This window comes from Symphodus melops (genome assembly GCF_947650265.1).
Source record: "Symphodus melops genome assembly, chromosome: 2".
Lineage (NCBI taxonomy): Eukaryota > Metazoa > Chordata > Actinopteri > Labriformes > Labridae > Symphodus > Symphodus melops.
Window position 1 is genome coordinate 19712964 of NC_136692.1, and position 24043 is coordinate 19737006.

The 24043-nt window shown below is 35.6% G+C and overlaps 3 protein-coding genes across 3 annotated transcripts; all 3 read right to left on the bottom strand.

Annotated features, from left to right (window-relative positions):
• Window positions 1-610: 610 nt before the first annotated feature.
• LOC306818053 (uncharacterized protein) lies at window positions 611-7743 on the bottom strand. The gene is made up of 7 exons (XM_079335419.1): window positions 7557-7743; window positions 7239-7355; window positions 5901-5999; window positions 5010-5804; window positions 3191-3333; window positions 1563-1672; window positions 611-1456 (listed from the first exon to the last, which is right to left on the bottom strand). Exons 2-7 carry the CDS (start codon window positions 7348-7350, stop codon window positions 1312-1314), a joined length of 1404 nt encoding a protein of 467 aa, XP_079191545.1. The 5' UTR covers window positions 7351-7355; window positions 7557-7743; the 3' UTR covers window positions 611-1311.
• A 4974-nt stretch (window positions 7744-12717) lies between these two features.
• On the bottom strand, window positions 12718-18145 carry LOC306820559 (uncharacterized protein). The gene is made up of 7 exons (XM_079338439.1): window positions 18019-18145; window positions 17629-17759; window positions 16534-16632; window positions 15643-16431; window positions 15139-15281; window positions 13423-13532; window positions 12718-13299 (listed from the first exon to the last, which is right to left on the bottom strand). The coding sequence occupies exons 2-7, from the start codon at window positions 17732-17734 to the stop codon at window positions 13161-13163; spliced, it is 1386 nt and encodes a 461-aa protein (XP_079194565.1). The 5' UTR covers window positions 17735-17759; window positions 18019-18145; the 3' UTR covers window positions 12718-13160.
• A 1244-nt stretch (window positions 18146-19389) lies between these two features.
• On the bottom strand, window positions 19390-22856 carry LOC306817323 (N-acetylaspartate synthetase-like). The gene is made up of 3 exons (XM_079334110.1): window positions 22667-22856; window positions 22171-22335; window positions 19390-20193 (listed from the first exon to the last, which is right to left on the bottom strand). Exons 1-3 carry the CDS (start codon window positions 22812-22814, stop codon window positions 19811-19813), a joined length of 696 nt encoding a protein of 231 aa, XP_079190236.1. The 5' UTR covers window positions 22815-22856; the 3' UTR covers window positions 19390-19810.
• Window positions 22857-24043: the final 1187 nt, after the last annotated feature.

Sequence of the window (24043 nt, forward strand, 5' to 3'; positions counted from 1 at the left end):
TTATTGTTGTAAAACTATTTGAAAACATGTACACAGATCCACAAATGCATGAATAGATCTAGAAATGCACACACAGATCCACAAATAACAGGACTAACAGCACAAAAAGCAAACTTTTCTGCCATTATTATATCAGTAAATATTTTGCTATTGATAAATTTGCAGCTCAGTACACACATTTGTGGATCTTTTCATGCATTTGTGGATCTGTGCACATTCATTTTCAAATAGTTTTGCCACAATAATAGCTTCATAACTTACTGACTCTAAAAACACATATGTGACATCCAAATAAGCATTAAGTATGTTATTTCTTTTCACTAGTTATTGGCTAAAACAGCTTATGTACGCAACGAAATGAATTGGCTCTGACAACAAAACATAAACAAATCCTCAAACAGCCAAGAATTTTTCACAAGTTAAACACAAAGATTTAATTTCCATTAATGCTTCGACAGAGAACTTGTTCCGTCTTGAAGAGATCTCAAGACAGTCAGAAACCGACGAGTAATGCAAAATGCCACAACTTGACTGTTGACAGTCATTGTTCTGTTGACAGAGATTGTATAAAAAAATTAAACTCTTTGTAACAATAAAGAAAGTAACTTGCTTGTTGATCTGTTTAAGGCCTCCTGCTTGCAGGAATGTTTTTATTTTTACAGTTTGGGATGTTTTTCAGCTCATGCACAGGCTTGAATTAACTCACACAAACACTTTTCCCTTTATATCTTTAAGAAACTAAAGCAACGAAAAACATGACAGACTTGCCAAATAACAAAGCAGGAGTTACTAGAGAACTAAAACCTGTTCTAAACAAGAAAAAACATGTTGTCTTTACTGGAAGTGATGAGGAAAAGAAAGAAATAAACAGCGAAGTAAAATATGACATACGAAAGGCAAAAACGATTGTGTAAGATATGATTGTATATCAGCACAAAAGAGGAATCAAGTCTATCTGATGTCTAAATCAGGAAGTAAGATATGATGACAAAAAAAACTTGAAAAATTAAAGAACTTAATGATGTCGACCTGCAAAATGTTTTTAATGTCTTCCACCATTTTTAAATTGAAAACAATACTGTCATTGCTGAGGAAGGTGTAAATCATCTTTAACACATTGACATTAGAAAGTCACAATTAGAAGTTTATATAAGGTTATAAAATGAAGAAAATAAGGAATCAACATTTTAATTGCCATATAAGGAGCCCTTTCCTACTGTACATGAAACTGCATTTCACATCTAAACTGCAAAGGAAACTAGACGACCCCGTCCTAAAGCAAGCCAAATACCATCGGAAGCTCAATAGGAACTAAATTGCTTTTTCGCAAATATAATATTGATTCCTACCACATTCCTCATCATTCCATTCCCCCATTCGTGACGAACGATGCCAGAACTCAACACAGTCCTGGTTCTTTCCACCTTGGCTGTTAGGCTGACCTTTAGCCCAGAATCTGTTGGGCAAAGAAAACACACAAATTGTGAACAGACATTGGTTTATCATTGGTCAATGATATAAAAAATGGTTCAGTTTGTAATTTTAGATATGTGTTTTCTTACGGTGTAGTCATTGGAGTTCCATCAATCCATGTCCACTGCCCCTCAACTCCTTTATCAGTCAGACCAATCCAAACTTCTTTTTCACTTTCATACAAGCTATTGGTGAAATTCTACGAGGAAAAAGACAAACAAAACAGTTACAATAGACATAGTAATCAATATATTGAAACTTGCAATGTATGAAAAAAGAATTAATCAAATAAACAACTACCTGGTGAATAAAGTGAAACGAGTTGTGCTGTGAAAATGTATTTGGATTTTGATGTGTATTCATTCAGTTTGGGTACACTTTGTAGAAATGATCTTGATGTCAGCAGACTACAATCTATCAATCAATCTATCTATCTATAAGGTCATAGCTATCGAGTAGCTATGACGATACTCGGAGAAACGTATATCGTATGGAATCTCTCTGGTGCAAAATGTATAGACTCAGTGAGCAGTGTAATGAGAGATTGTTCTAAATAGATGCTTGATATTTAAAGAGTAAAGATGAAATGATTCTCTATGCCATGTATAGCGGTATCTAAGTTGGAAGGAATTTGTAACGTATGTGTACTGTATTAAATGGATGCACAAAGATCATTAAATTTGTTTGTTCTACAGTTTGCACAAAGTCTCAGTGTTCTCTGTCGGACCCCCAATTGGGTTATTGGATTAGCCCCTTACAGATTTTTGTTGACAAAACAATAGTTTAAACAAATAGTGGACTTCAATTTGTGGGATTAATAAAGACTCTGTATTTGGTGTGTGCAAACTATTTCTGAGCATGTTAGCCAAATGTTCCAGTTACATATTTCACTGCTCCAAAGTAGCCAAAGCGGTGGTTATTGTTACTTGTTGGGCGACATGAATGTGATTTATACTGCAGCTTGATATTCCATAAAAAGTGCAATAAAGTTCAGATAACACCTGAGAGGAAAACAGTTCATTACTCTGTATTGAAAAATAGGTGTCTTTGTTATATTTTTTTTATTCCCACAAACTATTGGGTAATGGGATCCATTTTTCACTCCCACATTAAAGAAAATATGAATAGATGGGGGGCGCTGGTGGTGCAGTGGTTCAGTGGTTCAGTGGTTAGTGCGCGCGTCCCCAAGTATTGAGGCTATAGTCCTCACGCGGGCGTCCCGGTCTCATGTCCGGCCTGTGGCTCCCCTCCCACATGTAAATCCCCACTCCCTTTCCCTGATTTCTGTCTCTATCCACTGTCCTTTATCTGTAATAAAGGCGCAAATATGCCCAAAATAAATTCCAACAAAATATGAATAGATAAAGGTGATGAGACTGAATGAGAATATGTGGAGTAATAGCTCTAATGTCTAATGATGAAACTATCAAAAGACATGGGACTTAAATACAAATCCATCTACTTATTTTAGTTGCCAATTTTACCCATTCTTGACTAATTACCATATTAATTTTGGTTAGCAGTATTTTACAAAGTAGCCATTAGTTGGTGATTGATTTCATAGGTGTTCTGAGTTATTCCAGTAGAGCTTGATAGCAACCCTGAATTGCTCATGAGTGGCATTACCAACAGTGGGTGAATGGTCTTTATGTAGCAGCCTCTGCCTTCAGTGTGTGAATGTGATGTGAATGGGTAAACATGCACTAAATAAACAAACCATTTTCTCCTGACTCTTAATGATGGTCAGATCTGCTCCCATGCTTTGGCAGTGTTGTCTGGCCATATTCCAGGATTTCTTGATAACAGAAGTGAAGTAGCAGCTGTTCTCGTATGTCCTCCAGCCATTGTTACATTTCCTCTCTGGAAATCAAGTGAGAATTATTGGTCAAGATTAAATACAGTAGAGGGTTGTGTTTAAAAGAATTGGTAAAAGTACTTCATTTCAATTTTCTAGGATTTCAATCAGTTTCAGACTTCGTTCTTGGCAGGTATGATTAAGTTAGTTTAAGGGAATCTGACCAGTCCCGTCATCATGGGAAACATGGATTTTGGTTTGTGAAGGCTCATAACTTAACCCTTATGTTGTGTTCCGGTCAAGTCTGACCGATTTAAAAGTTTTATCTCACTAAATCTTAACACGCTAAATAAATAACATTTATTTGCATACAATTGTGTGTATATTATTCACCTTTTGTACACTCTTGGTGTTCCCGGTAAAAATGACCAGTCATTAGGAATGAATGTGGGGACTACAATTAGAGTAAAAAACAGATCTCAGGTACATCCTCATTTGTCGTATGGACATGTAGACACATGCACACAGACACAGAAACACACACACACCTCTTGGTAACTTCGGCTCGAAGTAGTCTGTGATAAATAATATACTAAAGCAGAAATTATGCTTTTTAGAACTGGAATTCAAGATGTATCTGCTCAAATTATCAAGATGAAGCAATCCATAAAAATGTGTACTATCAGGTATACAGGCCATAAATAACAAACAGAAGTTCAAAACGTGTGATGTTCACAAGAACTGAAGTTGATAAAAAAGATCTAACACAATAAGTAGTGATAATATATGTAATATTGCAGGTTGAGTTTAAATGGATTGGTCATTTTTGACCGGGAACACAAAATAGTTTGACATGAAAAGAACACAACATGAGGGCTAAAGGCGGAGATGTGGCTTATTGAACAGTGTTGAAATACTGTACACTTCATGAAGTTTGGTTTGCCTTGCTGCTAGTAGAAAAAGAAACTTCTTTGCTTCCTTCCTTTTCCTTTTTTTTTTAATAAAGTGGTCAGGAAAAGGTTACTGTCTTAACACACTTTTTTAAAAAAAGAAAGAAAACAATGAGATATTGCCTTAAATGTACTCTTTACTTTAAGCTTGTTCTCTTAGCTTGCCTGCTTTGCCTTGTTTTACTAACATCTGTTTTAAACATTGGCTCTTTTTATTTCTGATTAGTAACTTTTACTATTGAATTTGATATGTGAGCGTTTATCAAACTAATTTCTTTCTAAATCTTACCTGACCTCTGTTCACGTTCGTTTAATTTTGAGTTCATATGTATGTATTTTCACACCTGCATGTGGACATATTTATATTGATGCTCATGTGTACTTTTGATCATGCACGTGTACTTTGTGTAAATGGTGTTTGCATTCTGCAGAAATGCTGTATTTCTGAGCTATTAAATTTGATATAAAAAATGAACTTCACTTGTATCGCTGCTGGTGTTTCTAAATGTGTTTTATAAATTGGGACATGAAAGTTATGACCCATTCTTAGTGTTGCCCATACAGTGGCAACTGTGTGCTATCTCTTTGCTATGATATAAAAAGAGTACAAGAACACATTCTACACCTGCTGGTTTTGTCAAGTGTCTTGAGATCAAATATGTTGGGAATGGGCGCTATACAAAAAAAAAAAGAAAGTGGTTTCTGACAAGAGAGCACACTACTTCTGACATGAGATTAATTTATAAGCTTCTTGTTTGCTTCTGGTCAGATTCTGAGTATTTTCTGCTCACCTCGAAGCGTAGCATTCAGTCTCTCGACTTCCCTCTGCAGCTGGTCTCTTTCAACAGTCAGATTGTTGTGTTTTTCCTGCATTTTTTGCTTAAGTTGTATTTGAGTTTCACACCCAATTTCAATTCTCCGTTGATCCTCCTCAAATGGACTGTAGCCTTTTTCCAAGTTACTTATTGATTTCTTAAGTATGGCAGTAGTGTTCTGCAAAATGATTTTTTCTTCTGTAAGGTTTAAGTGACTGCCCACTATCTTGTCTTTTTCTGTGGAAGTAAAGTTGTGTCTTTCTCGCAAATTATCTAAATCCTTCAACAGGTTGTTGTAGCTGGATTGCAGCTCACCTTTAGACCTGCTCACATTATTGACTTTATTTTGCAGATTGTCCCTTTCTTTTGTCACCGAGTCATAACCGTCGCGTAGCTCATTTTTGAGTTTGAGCATGACATCATATTGCTTTTGTAACAAGTCTTTGTCTTTAGACAAAACATTGTTGATAGTCTGCAACTGGTCTGTACTGATATTTAGCTGTTCCACCTCTTTGTTTAAACCATCATGAGTGGCCTGCAGCTGACTCTGACTAAGTTTCATTTGGTTCGTTTCTTCAGTCAGTACATTGTTACTGGTTTGCAGCTGGCTTGTCTTGAGTTGTAAGTCATAATGCCTCGTCATCAACTCCTGTTGATTGGTCTCAAGATCCCTTTTCTGTTTTTGCTCTGTCTTCAGTTTGTACTGTAGATCCTCTTTGTCTTTTTGTATGGTGGTGAGTTTGCTCTGTTGATCTTGCTTTACTTTTTGATCTGCCAAAGATGAAGAACATAAAATCAATGCTGAAGATAAAAGGAACCTTTAAAAACAGTTGACATTTCTGGTAGAAGAAAAGCAGGGTGACTCACAGTGAACACTCTGACCTATGATTCCAGCCAATAGGAGAGCAAAAAGCAGGACGAGGCACAGTGTTGCAACTCGGATAGGGTTGTTCCTCAATGCAAACACTGAACGACACCAAGAGCAGAATCAGAAATGTAAAATTCAATAAGTGTGACGAGGAACTGATGTGCTTTATTTTCAATTAAATATTGAGAAAAAAACTTTCTAAGTCTGTTCTTTTTGCTGGCTTTCTAGCCAGCAAAAAGAACAGACTCAGACTTATTCAATGTAGTACGTTTTGACCAACCAGGAGGAATCTTATTCAAATAGTTGTGAGATCATGATTAACCTAATTTAACATGTCATCACAATTTATAACTTTTTATATAGACCATTCTTTATATAACAGATTTATTTAATGTAAACATATTCATACAAATGAGCTCCTTTGATCAATCATTTGCAGCATTAACTTAATGGGCCAGATAGAGTGAAAATAGTAATCAGACGTGACAATAGGTTTGTAATCTACAATCTTTTTGACAGTTTAATTTCTGTCCCTGCATAGTGTGATAACTTCACCTCTCACTTTAAAAAGTGAGACGTGAAGATAATAATATTACACACTTGATGCAAAAAATGTACTTAATCTAAATGTAAAAAGGGGTGACTGATTTTCTGAGACACAGAAAGTGTGTAAAAAGGTTTGAGACACTGACCTGCCCTCTCTCGTTTTGATATACATACTCACTGATGAGTGTAAGCTCAATAATCATTCTTCTTTAAGCTTCGTTTTGGTCTCCACTAATTCATGAGGGAAACATCTGACTCTTGCCACAAGGTCCAGTTCTTTAAACTACGAAATAATTAATTTGTTTATCAATATAAGGTTGAAATAGATTCATCTTTAAAGAAGAAATATTTGAAGGGCTAAATAGTCTAATGTGCACTATTGTGTGGCATCTAAGAGTGAAGTTACAGATTGCAACTAACAGACCTCAAAGCAAAAAGCTCTCTTTAGAGTCAGTGTTTTTTTTGTCCATTCCAGGCTTTTGTATAACATGGTTCCTCTGAATGTTTTAGAGCTCATTCTTAGTCAACAAAAACACTGTTATTTTGTAATTCTAATATACTAGTGAATAAAATCCCTCATTACTGCTAATAGATAATTGCCTGACATGCTACACACTGGTGGGGGGGTTTGTGTTTTTTTTTTTCATTCTGATATCTTCTGATAAAGGCAGTTGGTTATTGGGATCTGTCTCACTTTGGATCTAAGGGTAGCAGAAAGTTCCCAGATTATTGTTTCATCATGTTGTTGCAACAACTGACTTTTTAAAAAATATATGTTTATATTTTATTACCTGAATACTGAAACCTTCTGTCATCTCCATTAAGTTTCTTGTAGCCATGATCATTGCTGTCACTGACCAAGTTTGCCACTGATGAGGCATTGTACTCATCAGCATCCTCCATGAGCTCTGGAAGAAAAATATAGCTTTAGCTTCGCACACAGCTGCCTTCATTACTGTAATGTTATTAGGTATTGATCCTCTTCCAATTCGCTCTCAAGATATTGTCAAATAATAAGTCCCAACCCTTTTTAAGAGGATCTCTTATTTTACAGTTCTTGAATGCATGAATTTATGAATAAAGAGAATTAAAAAGAATTAAAGAATTACCTCTGCTTGAAGAGATGACAGCACAGTCAAATGGTTAGATACCTGAAGGAACTGTGATTTGAGCTGGCTCAGAAGATAAAATCCATTTCATTTCCACTTCCTGATTTCTGAAGGGGTTGAAACTCCAAAAGCAGTGCACTTCTGCTTTATTATAAGCAGACTCACTTTTAATCCTTTTCTGTATACATTAGACTTCTGCAGGCGGGCTTGGGGAGTAAGGGCTGGCAGGAGGCAGAGCGAGAACATTCCTTGAAACTAATTTTGTCAATAATATCTGACTGAGGAGAGATAGGTTGTTATTAACTCTACATTACCTTGGTCAACAGATCTCAACCCCATTGATTGATATTTTTTGTTTTAAAATCTTAAAATCAAACAAGAAAAGCTTAACTCATGTTTTTTACTTGAATAAATTCCCGGAGGATCAGGGTATAAAGACCGTTATTTAAAATTATGCGAAATAAAGCAGAAATATTCGGTGTAATCAGAGGTCTGCACAGGAAAGAAGAAACTATTTGCCAATTTTAAAAAAGGAACCCATGCAAAGATGGGGAAGGAAGAACTTATTTCACAATATAAAAAGATGCTGAACATGTTGTTTTCATAATTTAAATATGTTCTGACGCAGCAAAAAAAAAAAAAAAGACACTGGACTTGAAACTTAATTTCTTGAAACTCAACTTGAAACGTTTTAAGCTCAATGGGACTTTTACTGGATAAATAAAGGTTAAATAAATAACTGTGTGTGTGTGTGTGTGTGTGTGTCTGTTAATTGTGTCACACTTTCACATGTAATTTATGTCGCTTGAACCACATCCATTAAATTACTTTAAAAAACTATTTTCACTTGTCAGATTTCCTGACAACAACATTGAACTTATCCTCCGCTGCTGTGTTCCAGCTGACCGGAAAGTATGTTTGGCTGATCAACTGGTAAATGGACTTCAGCTTGTATACACAACTTTCTCATTCATGTGTGTGTCCAGTGTATGCTTCTGGTGTTTGCGTGTCCCGGAAACATCCAAGTTGCAATTCTGTTCATCGAAGAGCTCTGAGGTCCTTCAAGGGACACCATAAATTAGCACCAGTTCTCACTGTGAATGGAGATCTGGGATGGGAGCCTCCAAACATCAGACATAAATGTAAAATGCTTTGGCTTTGGAATAAACTTGTCGAATCAGAGACTCACAAAAAGGTCTTTATTTGGGATACCTATCATTGTGACCCTTGAGAAAATGAGTTAAAACGTGTATAGGAATAATGTGTCCTTTACAAATCTAAATAAGTTACCCTGTGATATTCAAGAGGTTAAGAGTAATATGTTTCTTTTGTACAGAGAGAAATTGTCTTTTAACATATTGTGTAAACCAAAGCTAAGAATGTATTATGTCATAAAGGATTGCTACAGTGTAGAAGGCTTAATTTAATCAAAAGACAAAGAGACCAGCAGGCTTTAGAGACCGGCAGGTTTAATAGAGGAAGACAGAGTTTGTTTGTTCTGTGATTTAGATGAAATTGAAAATGAGAGTCATGCTCTGTAATACTGTCTATTGTACGATAACGTAAGAGATGTTCTTTTTTTTCTTTTTCTTAAAGGCTTCAATTAATGTTGATTTTTCTTGGTTAGATGACTATAAAAAACTTGAGTTGTGTTTTTGAAAAGGAACCTTTGTTGTATCAGATTTTATTTGTAAAGACTGGGAAAAAAGACCAGAACATGCTGTTTAAGACTAAAGTGTGACAGGAGCATGCTTTGTCACTGTAACTGAATTTTCCAGTGTTTTATAAGCCCATGAGGGTTGGGCACATTGTGTGCATGACACGAAAATAACTCATGTTTCTCCTTGCATCCTCCACTCATGTTGCAGCCTGTGTGGAATTTCATTTTTAAAGGGAGAGGCGAGGAAGCAATGCAAAGCCATCTTACCAGGAGGGGGAACCATTGCCTAACAAAATAAAGCACAAAGAATCATTTGAGCCCATTTTCATTTTCATTTCAGACCAAGGACCCCAACATCAACATGTTTGGAGATCTCCTTTTTTCATTTGTGATTTATTTATTGACATACACTGATCTCTTACTGTCATAAATAGATCTCATTTACATGAGGTGTTCATCATAATGCCAACTTTGAAAAAAACAAAAACAATTTCTTTAAACTAGTATTTTTGTAAGCTGTAATAAAAGTACAAAGCCACTGATTTGTAAATTACATTTTAAATCATAGAATAAATCATCAATGACATCCCACAGAAAACAAGTTTTACAGTTCATTAAAGTCTGTAATCCCAGCCTTGAAAATTTAAACAGATTTTGTAAATGATATAAAGACAGACATTATACACAGGCAATGCAAACATAATGCTAATGTCTAAAATAACATAAGTTTACTTTTACTTTTGTCCATCTCTGAAATAGTAACCTTTGTATTCCATGATTCAGATGTGTAACTCCTTCAAAACTATGTCATGACCTTTGTTTTTTCCCTGTGTCCGAATTCTGCAAGTCTGAATAGTACTGCCTTATTAATTAGGTCAACTCGGCTGAGGCATTGTTTACTTTACTAATTTCTTGTAAAATAATACAATATTGCGTTTAATGTACACATTTGGCCTTTAGGTCAGTTTGACCAATACAGACTTGAGCCTGTATAATGCCTTTTCTAGTCTTGTAACTATTTAAAGCACTTTGACATTGCAGGTCATACCTACAGTACACATTCAAAAACTGATGGCAGAGGTTGTAAGTGTCCATCAGAAACAACCCTCATCTACTGGTTGAGAGACAACCAACTGAGCCACAGCCACTGACGTGCACTGACGGATGGTAAGGCTCTTTGAAGAGAATGATTATTCGCTTGGCCTTTAAATTAATTTCATTATCATGTGATAAGGTACTTCAATTGAAATGGGTAATACATAATCTATATGGTTCCTTTATATGGAAACTGAAAGTCTTTAAAAGTAAAGAACTGGAGTCACAGGTTACCTTGCCTTGTCATAAACACAGACCTTTGTGTTTATGACTAACCTTCTTTTATTGCACCCTTGACAGTGCAACTATTTTGTATACAGTATAATTTCTCAGCATTTAAACATAAATATATCAAATAATACATTTATGAATTACTAATTAAATCTGATAATTATATGATCAGTAAATTCTGTTTATTTATTGTAGAAGTTGTACTCATTATGCCTGTGTTGCACATATGTTTAGCATTGAAACAGAAATATCTGAGCATTTTTAGTAGCTGGTGTGAAATTAACTTTCCAAAGAAACACCTTCATTGATTTTTTTTTTTTACAATTTTTTTTCAAACCTTACAAGGACCTCCTCTTAGCATGACAGTTAAAGCTGTGTGCTTTTTTAAAACAAATGTCTCATGCCAGCACTTGAATGCTACCGATTTCGCAAGCACGAATCAGGTAGCAAAAGGAACAAAAAAAATAAAACAAAAGAAGAATTGCATAAGATAAATTGGATGGATAAATTGATCGGAACTGCCAAGGATGCAGTGGCTGAACAGAGGGATTGAATTTGCTAATGTTATGGCAACAATGAGCATCATCCACACCAACACTGTGGCAGAGCCTAGCAGGCTTCAACAACAGCAGCACGTGAATGTTGGCACTGAGGAAAAGGATGACCATGAGGTGATCAGAGGTGTTCTGATGGTCTGAGGTGAGGGATGAGAAAACTAAGTGGCTGTACTTGACAAATATTTTATAATGACGCTTGTGCCATTTTGATACTGATCCAATTGAGTTGAGCTGGACCACACAAGGTAAAGGACCATACTCTTTGTCTGTTAACATTAACAAAACAGTAGATAAACAGACCATGCTGATCGTTATGTTTACAAAAAGCAGGTAAAGGACCTTACTTATGGTTAGAGCCCAGCTTAATCCGTCATAGCGTGGCAAGAAAAAACTTCCTTTTAACAGGCAGAAATCTTCAGCAGACCCGGGCTCATGACAGAACAGCCATCAGCTAAACTGCGCTGGGTTTGAAAATGGGATGGGGGAGATGGGATAAGATTTACAGAGTTAGAGTTAATTGCAGGACTGCTATGAATTTATAAAACTGGTTTATCACATAACTTCCTGTTAAAAGCAATACTAACTTCCTCTCAAACGAGCATTGATATATTAATTGTGGCACTGTCGCAGAAAATTTATAGTGTCAATCACACTCGGTGCCTTACCTACAACTCATTTGTTAGAGTTACAGAGCAGTAAATACTGAGTTGTGTATAGTTGTAATGAAAATAATATGGTGGCCTGTCAGCCCCCTGCGATGGTCCTGTTTGAGTGTGTGCTTGTGTGCATGCAGTTCTTTATGTGTTCATACCATTTCTGTCAAACGTTGAAACAATAAATTACGCTTGCTGTTTCCAGAGAAGAGGAACACAAATTGTGATCCATATTCCTCATTACAATGTGAAAGCCTTATAGTAACGCTTAACAACATTAATTAAATATAGTAAATGTATTTGTGGATTTAATTTTGTAATATATTTCACCAATATTTAATCCCTGGTCATAGGCACAACTTCAACCACTTTGTGTTAAACTGTAAGCAGGTTAAAAATGGAATCGATCTTATAAAGCCTGCAGCCTGTCTCAGAGCCCCAGAATAATTACCAGATAATCATTGGCAGATGGAGCTTAAATATGATGGAGCCAAGAAAGCATGTAGGATGCACAAAAGATGAGAGAGATTTAAGAAATTATTGCAAAAACAGATCTTGTTAAGATTATGAGCAAAATGTTTTTAATGTTTTGATGAACCGTCAATAATATATCACAACATAGTAGTAAGGGTGAATGATTTTCAAATTATTTACATATATTTAGGTCCTTATAACTGAATATTTAAAAATGAAAAATTAAACACGTAGACTACACTTAATTTAATGATGTTTACAATCAAGAGAATGGAGTTACATTTTTAAGATGACATATAATGTACCGTATGTACTAGAAAAGAAATTCACCAGGAAGTAAAGCGTTTATATCATGGAGTAGGCTAACACGTTAATTGCGACTGTTCTTCCCAGAAGACTGGATTAATAAGAAAAGAGCAGAGAGTCATGATTGGTTCATTAAATTGGTAACTTTAAATTGTTAAATGCTTACAACTGCTACAGAGGATATATTTTCTTTGTTCCTTTTTAGAGCAAACAAATTATTAATTTGTGTCAGGACCTAAAGAAATATCAACCAAAATCTTAAAAAGTGTTTCTGGAGAAAGTTACCAACCCTGCCTTTAATCTTGTCAATAAACTTTTTAAAATGTGGAAACTCCATCCTCCACATTTAAGTATTTTTTTTTCCTTTTTTTTTTTAAATAGAAACGTTTAATTAATAGAATAATTACAAATCTTGATCGGATTCTCAGTCCATTAATTACCAAACTGTTTCCCCATTCCTATGAGAGTTTGCTCTAAACAACCTACATCAATCTTTGTCAATGCCAGCTCCAAACAGGCCATCTGCTAGCTCCATAGTATTATTACTCATCACAAGCTACTCTATTTCAGACTTAAACCGAATGTTGAGTTTTGATCATTTCATTTTAACATTTGATAAATGTTAAAATTATATTTCACAGATAAAATATTGCCGTATGTTACAGTTCTCATCATTCCATTCAGCCTTCCCCGATGCTCGATGCCAGAACTCAACACAGTCCTGGTTCCTCCCACTATGGCTATTAGGCTGACCTTTAGCCCAGAATCTGCAGGACCAGGAGAAAAGACCAAAATGAAAATATGCATGATGTCAAAATCTTACATCTTCTTGATTTGTTGTTTTGATTTGTTTTTTCAAATATATGTATGATATATGGTTGTTTTATTACGCTGTAGTCATTGGTGTTCCATCCACCCATTCCCACTGCCCTTCAACTCCTTTATCAGTCAGTCCAATCCAAACCTCTTGGTCACTTCGATACAAGCCATTGATGAATTTCTATTAGAAAAAAAAAATCAATTCAAAGAGGATTCTACATTGAGCCATAACAGCCCACATACAGGAAATGGGAAAGTAGATGCTGACACTTGAGTCATTTGTCCAGTTATACTGTTAAAGCTAAACTTGTGAACCTGGGAGAAGAACTGCTGTAGTCAAGCAAGGAAGAGGTTCAATAAAGATGGAAAAAGAACACACAGAGAGTACACATATGTTTTAGATTGTTTTGCAGGGGATATGCTTTAAAGCCAAACATGAATGCAGATGGTCAGATGGGTGATGGATGATCTTTCAATGTTTTCTTTAGCATACTCATCCTGCACAAAGGGACATGTAGTGTAAAGGCATGTTTCAGGGTTTTGGGGAATTGTTTTGACACATTTAATTTGGATAATTCATAATGTAGCTCACACTTTGTGGTTGCTGCCTGCTTTGATACAAGTTGCCTTCCCAAGCTTTGATGGGTATGAGCGTTCAAAAAAGCATCGACCACTGATACAAATCCATATCATCCATGTTTCTTTTAGTTTGTTTTTTTAAGGGTGGGACTTGATTAAAAAAATGTAACTGTAATTAACTCAGGGCTTTCTAATTAATAAATAGAAATCAATTGCATTTTAAGCGCATCACAATATTTGCCCTAAAAAGCAACACTTCTCAATCTTAATGGATTTTGGTGGATGAATAAATGCAATGCATGCAATTTTGTTTGAAAGAACGCTTCTTGTTTACAGTTCTGCAGTGTTTATGAAGCAAACTGTGATTAAATGCATAAAAAAAAAATTGAACGTGTTATTTTTTTTGTAATAATTTATCGTAATTAACACATTAAAGTCCCACCACTTGTTTTTTGCATCTTGAGATGATAAGGCTTTCTTATATTAGTTCACTTTGTCTTTGATTTCTTGTTTTTCTGAAGTAATTTACACTAGAGTACTTACAGTAGTGGCCTAATTCACCAGTAATATTAGTCCAGTTAACACTAACACTACGGCTTGTTCAAACTTTCTTCTAGTTTTAGGGAGAACTAAAATGAAACAGTATTGTTGCAGTTCTGATGAGCTGAGTCAGATAGTCAGTGGGCAATTCTATTGAGCTATTATTGTGACAATACTATTTGAAAAAGTGTACACAGATCCACAACATAAAAAGATAGATACTTTATTGATTTATAGGGAAATTTAAGAAAGTAAATTCAGGGAAATTTATGTGTGAATAGATCCACAAATGTGTTTGCTGATCTGCAAATTTGTGAAGAATTTTAAATAAGAATTACTTATTTAATAGTGGCAGAAAAGTGAACAATTTTTGACTTAGTCTTGAAAATATACACAAATCATCAGTTACAACTGAGGCAGGCCTCTCCATTGGCTGTCATTTAACATTTTACTTTTGAATACATTTTTTATATGGCATTCGTAGATCAGCGGTTTCTTGAATATGACAATCAATAAACTATGGATGGCTTTACAAATTGCTGTTTCAGTTATAATGAAAATACAAATGTGTGAAGCTAAACAAATATACACACAAAAAGCAAAGTGATCGGGCTTTTGTGTTAATGAATGCACTGACACACTTTAACATATACATAATGCACACATACCATTTCCTCTTCGCTTGTGATGATTGCCAGTTCTGATCCCTTGTTTTGGCAGTATTCTCTGGCTAGAGTCCATTTTTTCTTGTCAACAGAAGTGAAGTAGCAGCTGGACTCAAATTTCCTCCAGCCACTTCGGCAAATCTTTTCTGAAAATTGAGGAGAATTACGAATTAATAACCAAATCCCTTGATATGCCTTTGATAATACCACATTTATGATCTGTGTAGAAATGTGTTTTCATTCAATCTTAATTATGTTTAATCTCTGCACCTATTTGTTATAATTATCGTCACTGCAGATAAAATAGAGTTACAGTATGGAGTGGAGACTTTACTACTTCTATTTAGGTAGATGTTTATCTGAGAATTTGATATAGAGTAAAGCAAGTGCTGTCCTATTGGTTTAAAAAGAAAGACATTCAATAAATGACTGGTAAATAGAGACATTTTGTAATTTCAAACAGGTTTCAAATGAGTGAGTCAGTGCCTGGAATAGTTTTTTGCTTACTGTCAAGGGTTACATTCAGACTGTCCATCTCACTTTCCAGCAGGGCTCTTTCTTCAGTCAGCTTTTCGTTCAATTTCTGCAATCTCTCTCTTTGAAGGATTTGATCAAAACATCCCATTAAACTGAAGTTTGATGCCGCTTTCTTAAATTTTTCATTCAAACTATCTTCTTGTATTTTAAGAGTGGCAAAGTCAACCCTCAGCTTTAATATTTCGTCCATCATGTTTCGCAGACTGCTCTCAACCTTGTCTTTTTCATTGAAAGTGAAGTTGTGCCTTTCTTGCCAATGTTCAACTTCCTTAATAAGTTTCATGTAATTCATTTGTAGCTCGCCTTTTGATCTGCTTACATTATAGAATATTTCCTGCAAATTGTCCCTTTCCTTGGTCACAGAGTCATGATTGCCATGTAGCTCATTTTTGCGTTTGAGCACAACGTCAAATTGTAATTGTAACAAGTCTTTGTCTTTAGACAAGGCATTGTTGATAGTCTGCAACTGGTCTTTACGGGCTTTTAGCTTTTCCAACTCTTTGTTTAAACCATCATGACCGGCCTGTAACTGACTTTGACTAAGTTTAAGTTGGTTTTTTTCTTCAGTCAGTAAATTATTGTTGATCTGCAGGTTGTCTCTTCTTTTAGATATGTAATTGTTAGTTTGCTCCATTTCATTTCGAATGGTCTCAAGATCCCGTTTCTGTTTTTTTGCGGCCTTTATTTTGTCCTGTAGATCCTCTTTATCTTTAATTATGGTGGTGAGTCTGTTCTGTTGATCTTGCTCTACTTTTTGATCTGCCAAAGATAAAGAAAATATTAAAAAACAATATTACAACGACACAAGGAAACTTTAAAAACATTTGATATTTCTGGTAGAAGAAAAGCAGGGTGACTCACAGTGAACACTCTGACCTATGATTCCAGCCAATAGGAGAACACAAAGCAGGGCGAGGCACAGTGTTGCAACTCGGATAGGGTTGTTTCTCAATGCAAAAACTGAACAACACCGAGAGTGGAATCAGAAACGTAAAATTCAAGAAGTGTGGTGAGGAACTGAACATTATATGCATCAGAATTGAAACAGTGTCTGTCATTCACCAACATATATCACATTATCTGTTTCTTTTTAATGATTAAGGTCTGTCTTATTTTTTTAAGGTTAAATCGTTTATAGGCCATGTCAATGGACACATATTTGTACAGAAATATTGTTTGTAGCTTTTACAAGGAATCATATCACTGACATACTGAGAATCTTTTAAGATAAGAAATTTTTATAAGCAGTATATTAAATCATTGACACAAATTAAAAGAAGCTCCTTTTGCAACATATAAAATAAAGTGACGATATAAACTATTTAAACAAATAATTAGAGGCCTTCAACGTACTTTCAATCTTCGGATTCGGCTCTATTTTCATTTTTAGGATTGACTACAAAAGTGTACAAAAGTGTACAAAAGTGTACAAAAGTGTAAAAAGTGTACAAAAGTGTAACCTTGTTGAAATGCAGAACACTGTATCTCAGGTGGAGTGTGAATGATCAGGGTCAGAGATAATGCTGTTTGCCCGTCTTTACATTGTTTGCATTGTATACGTATTCAGAAAGTCTCTGGAGTGGCTGGATTACAATATTTGGGCAGAATTGTAATTGGTGTAGACTTTAAAGTAGAGTAAAGACCTGTGTACCATGTGGCATTACAATGTACTGTAGGACACTTAAAATCAAAGAGGTAAAAAAAACCACACAAGAACGCGAATAAATGCCCCAAAATATGTCAGTCGGCAGAGAATATATATATATATATATATATATATATATATATATATATATATATATATATATATATAGTTATATTCTTCTTTATTAAAATTGAGGAGCATGACTGAACTCACACAACTCTGTGGAACCCCAGTATTGTTCATGATAGCATATGAGATGTTTTTATTTACACATTATTATTTTAATAATTATCAACAAATGATCTTCATACCTGAATACTTAAGGTTGCTGCCATCCAAAAAGGGTTGCTTGTAGTCAATTTTGCTGTTGTCACAATCCAAGTTTGTCAGTGTAGAGGCTTGGTACTTAACCGCCATTTTTGCATCCTTCACTAGCTGGAGTCTTACAAAAAAAGAAAGTAGCATTAACTCCTGACTGTTTACCTCTTGAGAACTTCTCCCATACTTATTGTTCTATATCTGCTGCTTCTATTGTGACTTGTAGTTATGTTGCCAAAGAAATTCACATCTGCATGCCTCAATAATAAAAGACAATCAAATAAATCAAATATACAGTACATTATACTTCTTCATGGTTGTCTTCTCTGTTGAGCACTTTTGTATATTTATGTTTATCTTGTGAATGTAGGAAGTAAACTCACCTTTGGTTGTAGGGTTGACGATACAATCAAAAAATCTGATATTTACAGAAATTGTGTTTTCAGCAGTCAGAAAGTAAAATGCAGGCTAATGATAGTTTCCCTGTTGCTTCATCATGCACAAGCAATGTACTTGGATAGCAATGTCGAGGATAGCCAATGTGTGGCCAGTGGAATAATTGGTCAGGAGGCGGAGCAAGAGCTCTACTTGCAACTAGTTAAGTCAGTAAAGTTAGATTCATAATTCATTGCAATGCATTTTCAGATAATCTTGTTCCTCCAAGATACATTTCAACCTCTGAAAATGCAATCTCCTTTGTTCTGTCATTATGTTTGAGTACCTTTGGGGGTTTTTTTGTTATAAATTCCCCTTCACTAGATAAGACAGAATTGTTCATGCCTTGTTTAGGAAAAGAAAACTGTGGCTGTTCTTAAGGTCAAAAAAACTTTAGATCAAGGGTAATAAAGCAGATATAATGAGTGAGTGTAGAGATTTGTCAAAGTGTAACACTGACTATGTGTTAATTTCACAACCATCACAGGAAGCATCTAAGTGAATAAGAGGAAGAAAAGATTTCACAAGACGTAAAAAATGCAATAGAAGCAGTTTTCATATCAACAAACTGGGGGAAAGTTACTGGGAACTAAGCTGGTAACCTTATTTTATTTGACTTGTACTGTGATAATAAAAATAACAAATTGTATTATGATGCAATAAATATAGCCTGCAAAGCTGAAGTATGATGCATTAAAACTTTACTTTACGTTTCACTTCTCAAATACTGTAGAAAAATAAAGCTTCATTCTTGTGGTTGTATTTCAGGATTAAAAAGGTTAAATGTTGGGGCTTCACTTAAATGCTGCTGAAATATCATGATTTTCCTCTAAGTACCTCAGCAGAAGAAAAAGAGCAGAGTTTAGCAATGATCACTTTTTGTCCCATCCCAGCAGCAGTACTTTCAAGAATAGTTTTAATACAGTCAAAGGACATTGTCGCTGACAAATGGAGGAAATTATTTAATTCATTTAGGTTACATAAATGAAAAATGATCAATGATCAAGTAATTCAAATTGACAGTCTCTAGCAAAACAAAAAACCACGATAAGGTTTAATATAATTATCTCAGCATGACCAGAGGACTTAAAACTGACTGGAAAACTGTTCATTGTGTTAATACACCCACTGAGAATGACTATCAATTTCTTGTGAAGAAAAAGACTTGTTTTTGCAGTCTCCTTCAATTGGCCATGAAAAAGAATGCAGGTCAATGGCCCTTCCAAGCTGGCTTCACTTATTCTGTGCGGTGCATATGCAAGAAAGGTTCAAATTTACATTCTGGCAAATTAAGGATCCATTCATTTTAAAAGGTCGGTCAAAATATTTTTGGTAATCCTTTTTTTAAATGTATCTTTTTTTGTTAAATCTTTCTCTTGTGAATACTGAAACGTCATTGTTTGAATGCTAAAAATAACCTTTATTTCATCTCAGTGAGATCAAGACAGAAAGATGAAGAGACAATACAATATTAAACAAAAACAAAAGCACATGCTCACAAACACATATCACAGCCCAAGAGAAAATCACAGAGGATACCAATTTAGCTTGCTAAACATTCAGTTAAATAAATCCAGGGAATCTGTATTTTTTTTTACAAAGCATACATTTGTTATATCTATATTGAGTTATTTTAAAGGAAATAAGGCAATATTGGGCTTATATAATACATTTAAATTCAAACTTAAAAAAGTTCTAACAATGAATTTGTACTGTATATTCTGTGAGGGGTTTGAATGACTAGTCTGCCGAACTCCTTTTTTGCACATCCATGCTGTAGTGATGATGGCGCACCCTGTAGAAAATCCTTTCTGCTAAGGATTGTCTCGCACCAGGTGTGACATACCCATTGGTGATGCCCACACATTTAAAGCCCAGACGCTTATAGAGCTGGTGGGCAGCATGTGCGTACGCAGTGGTTCCCAGGACAACAGTGGAGTACTTGTGGGAAACAGCAAACTCCAGGACCTTTTTTCCAAGTGCAACACCAACTCCACACCGTCTAAACCTCTGGTCAACAGACATCCGCTGCAACTCAATAGCACCTCCTGATTTCTGTTGGCTGACTGCTGCTACAACACCCACCACTTTGCCTTCCAGCACTGCTACCCAAAGACGGGAGTCTGAGGTGGGGGGCAAGGACACAGCAAGAACATGACGAAGAAAGATTTTAGGTGTTGTTGTCCACGAACATGATGAAATCACAAGTTCACAATCACAATCATTCCAATACTCAGAATTCAGCAGATTTTGTCTTGTCAGTTACCATTTAAGTGCTAGAAGAAATCATGAACATCCCTTAATAACTTATGATGACTGAGAAACCCTAGTTAATGCATCAAAAAAGCAATATACTGTACACTGAATTTAATCACACAATGACTTCATTATATCATCAGACATTAAGTAAACATTCTGAAGTGCTGGTTTCTCTGTAAACAGTGCAGCAGCTGGTATGTCCTCCTTCTAAGTTGTGATTCCAGTCTCTAATCGTCTGTATTTGTTTCGAGGAGAACAACCAGACACATATAGAAAGCAGAAAGGTTTCAAGACTGACGCAGATCTGGCTAAACACAGAAACTAAGTTGTCTGTGTAATGGCAGCCTGGGTGCACATAGACTCTAGGGAGGAGGGGACGGGGAGAAATAGCACTAATTCACGTTTTAAATTCTGATTGCAGCACCAATTTCAATCACAAGGTGTCAGAGTTGCCTATTACTCCCATGCCTAAACTTCAGGTCTTAAAAATGAAGACAATGTAGAAGTACAAAATCCTGCAGTTTGTTAAGTGTCCGCTTGAGGCTGGCTCCAGGAACACCAAAAGTCACATACACGACTGGTCAAAAAAAGCTATTTTTTATAGCATAAATAAACGTGTTTACAGCCTGGTAGAAAAAAAAACGAAAAAGGTCTTATTAGCTATTGTCAGCAATGGCACACACTGTACAGGGGTGATTATTTTTTTTTTTTTTTAAAGGGCTCTGTATTGATTCTGAAAATGATAAGTTATCAAGTTAGGCACGTAGCTGACGTGCTAATGATCGACAGGTGAGCCACCTTCGGAGCCTCCTGCAGTATAGATGGCTGACATTACTCAAGCTTTGTTCATTAATATTTACAGTCTATGATTGCTCCTTCAATTAATGTATTAAGATGCTGTTAAAACATACATTACTGATATGTCATCATTATCCCATGCATGTGATTACTGATGACCAGTATCTAAAAACAGTCTTATGAGTCTCTTTCTGTTATGAAACACTTTGGAACATCTCGAAAGAGAAACTGACCAAAAAAAAAATGTGTGTTACCTGGGATCAAAAATCTATTACCTTTGGATTGAAATCATCAATTTCTGTTTTTCTAAACCACTTTTTCTTTGCAGCGTGGCATGTAAGACTTTGATCTTGACCTTGACCTTACTGTAATTGAAAATACATATTTAATCATCATCATTCTATGTCGATGACAAAGTCTGCTGTATTCTATTTTATATTTGTATAAAGAGCGTGTGAATAAATCAAATCAAAAAAAGAAGTCGTTCCTATCAGCCTCCTCAATTTTTTTTATTATTATTATTATCATTATTTTTTGTCTTGTTTTGACAGAAATGTAATTTTTTTTGTTTTCATCAAACACTTTTGTTTCACATTTTTGTGCTTTGGGTTAAAAGCACACATTTTGTAATATTCATTGCAAGACACATTTACGTTTTCTATATGGTCCTTTTTTAATTTTTCATTTATTAAGACGCAGGATGTGGTCGAAGTTTTTAACTCACTGTAAACATATCCTGATATGAATGGCTATAAGCTCTTGCACTGCATTAAACCTGAATCTGGTTTAAATTTCTGGGTTGTTCACTGTGCAGGATTAACTCGGTTTCAGAAACATTGTGTTAAGGAGGTCATGTTTTTTGAAATGCTGACTCTGTCAAGCAATAAATTAAGACTCAAGGTCATATTATATGTTGGGTGTTCCAACTCCTCTATATGCTCAGCTGTTAAGTCAGTAGTGAAAGAGATCATTTTTTATAGGAAGTTGCAGTTGAAGTTAAAAGTAGAAAGTAAAAAGTACAGTGTCAATTATGACATGTATACCTGATGATTTAACGTAGAACCCTTCCATGTCTCCCATGTCTCTGCTCATGGCATGCTCCAGGTAACCATGGATCACACGTCTGCTGTAAAAGTAGCGTCCACACAGACAAACTGCAGGGAGGAGTGCTATCATCCACCAACACATGGTGATGACAAAACAGATGACTGTGAGGGAAAGATATGGACAAATGTGTTATTGTAAAGAAGCACATTGATCCGATTTTGTTGTTGCTACAGACCTGAGTTGAGACATTTGGACAGTGGTAGCTCATAAAAACTATACAAAAAAACAAAAGAGAGCATGATTTCTTTTATTTGGCAATTACCAATAACATGTTAAAGTGTTTCCTTGAGTAGAAAGTTAAATCTCCTTAACTCTGGCAAGTTTTCAAATTATTCACCTTTTAAATCAGTGTGGCTCTACCACCTTGTGTTGTTTCCAAAGAAGTAATCACTTACTCTTAACTATGCCACATATTGTATGTGTTAATCTTACTTGTCATAGCAGTGTAGAGTAGGATACTCTCTGGATGATGTCTTAAGCCTTTGAAGGCAGTGTCTGGTACCATCTCCATCAGTCCTTCAGAAAAGATCCGCTGTACTTCTGGTTTGTCCGCTGGCTTAAACTCCCGCACAACCACCATTTGTGTTCCATATGGAGATTTATGGAGAGCCTTTTCTGTTCCTTTGACCTCCATATGAAAATGTAATAAAACTGCGATAATAAGGTGATGATTGCAAAGAAAAAGCTACGTAAAGACAACCCCTGAATTGACTTTTACCAATAAGTGTGTTGTCAGTCGTGCAAGTTCTCACTTTCGAGTGAGACAAGTGTCCCCACAGATAACATCCTTAACTCAGTTTGAGGCCACACACACCCTCTTATCAGTTCCATATAGTGGTTTACTGATAGGCCATACAGGAGCTTGAGGTGGGGCAGGGGACTGTTGTTTGCTTTAGACACAAAAGACACAGTTTATCCACATGAACTACAAAAAGATGCAGCTAATTCATTGCAGTCTTCATTTTTGTTCCCCACTATATGAAAATAGACCATGGCGGTAACGCCAGAAGGCAGGGGGTTGGGCGGCAGCAGGGAAACTGGCTGACTGACTCATTCTAGTACAAGAATACTCAAAAGGTCTGTTGAGATCATAAAGAATCAGTGAACAACAGACAAGACCAAGCAGGCCAAATGTGACATGAGGGTGGGATCAGTGGGATTCTATATTAAACTGGGATGACGCTGTTTGGCTGTGATATATGTGAACTGAAACAAAATACTGAAACAAATGTTGGAGTGTAAGGAGGCAGTGATAAAAGGATAAAAATGATAGCAAGAAACAAAAAACTGGAGAGGTAAACAACACAAGCGTGTCTCCAGAATTAATACCTCCTTTAGCTAGCTCATTGTTATTTTAAATTTAAAGTTAGAGAGATAGTTACAACTATTTGCTTCAAAAGTCATTTTCAGGTTTGGTTTTAATCTCGGTTATTGGGTGAGTGGTGGATCCACCCACGCCGGCTCAGGGAAAAGGTATCTATTCGTTTATTGTATCAAAAGATATTTTAATCCAAGATAAACCAGGACTTGATTTCTTTGAGCATTTATAATTGACTCACAAGGGTTCACCTTACGGTTAGTTTAAGCAACAATGTGTACATTTTTCTCCTTATATTAACAAATTTTAAAGTCAATTAAATTGCACATTACCGTTAAACAGGTAGAATAGCGTCCCTCCAATGTCCACAGGTCGCCCTGGTTGCCTGCTAATAGAATTGTGTAAGTTTGGCATTGGGCAACCATTTTCTTCCAATATGTGGGTGTTGCTTTTCAGCACTTGCCAATTAGCTTGTCTTGCTACCGTATGAT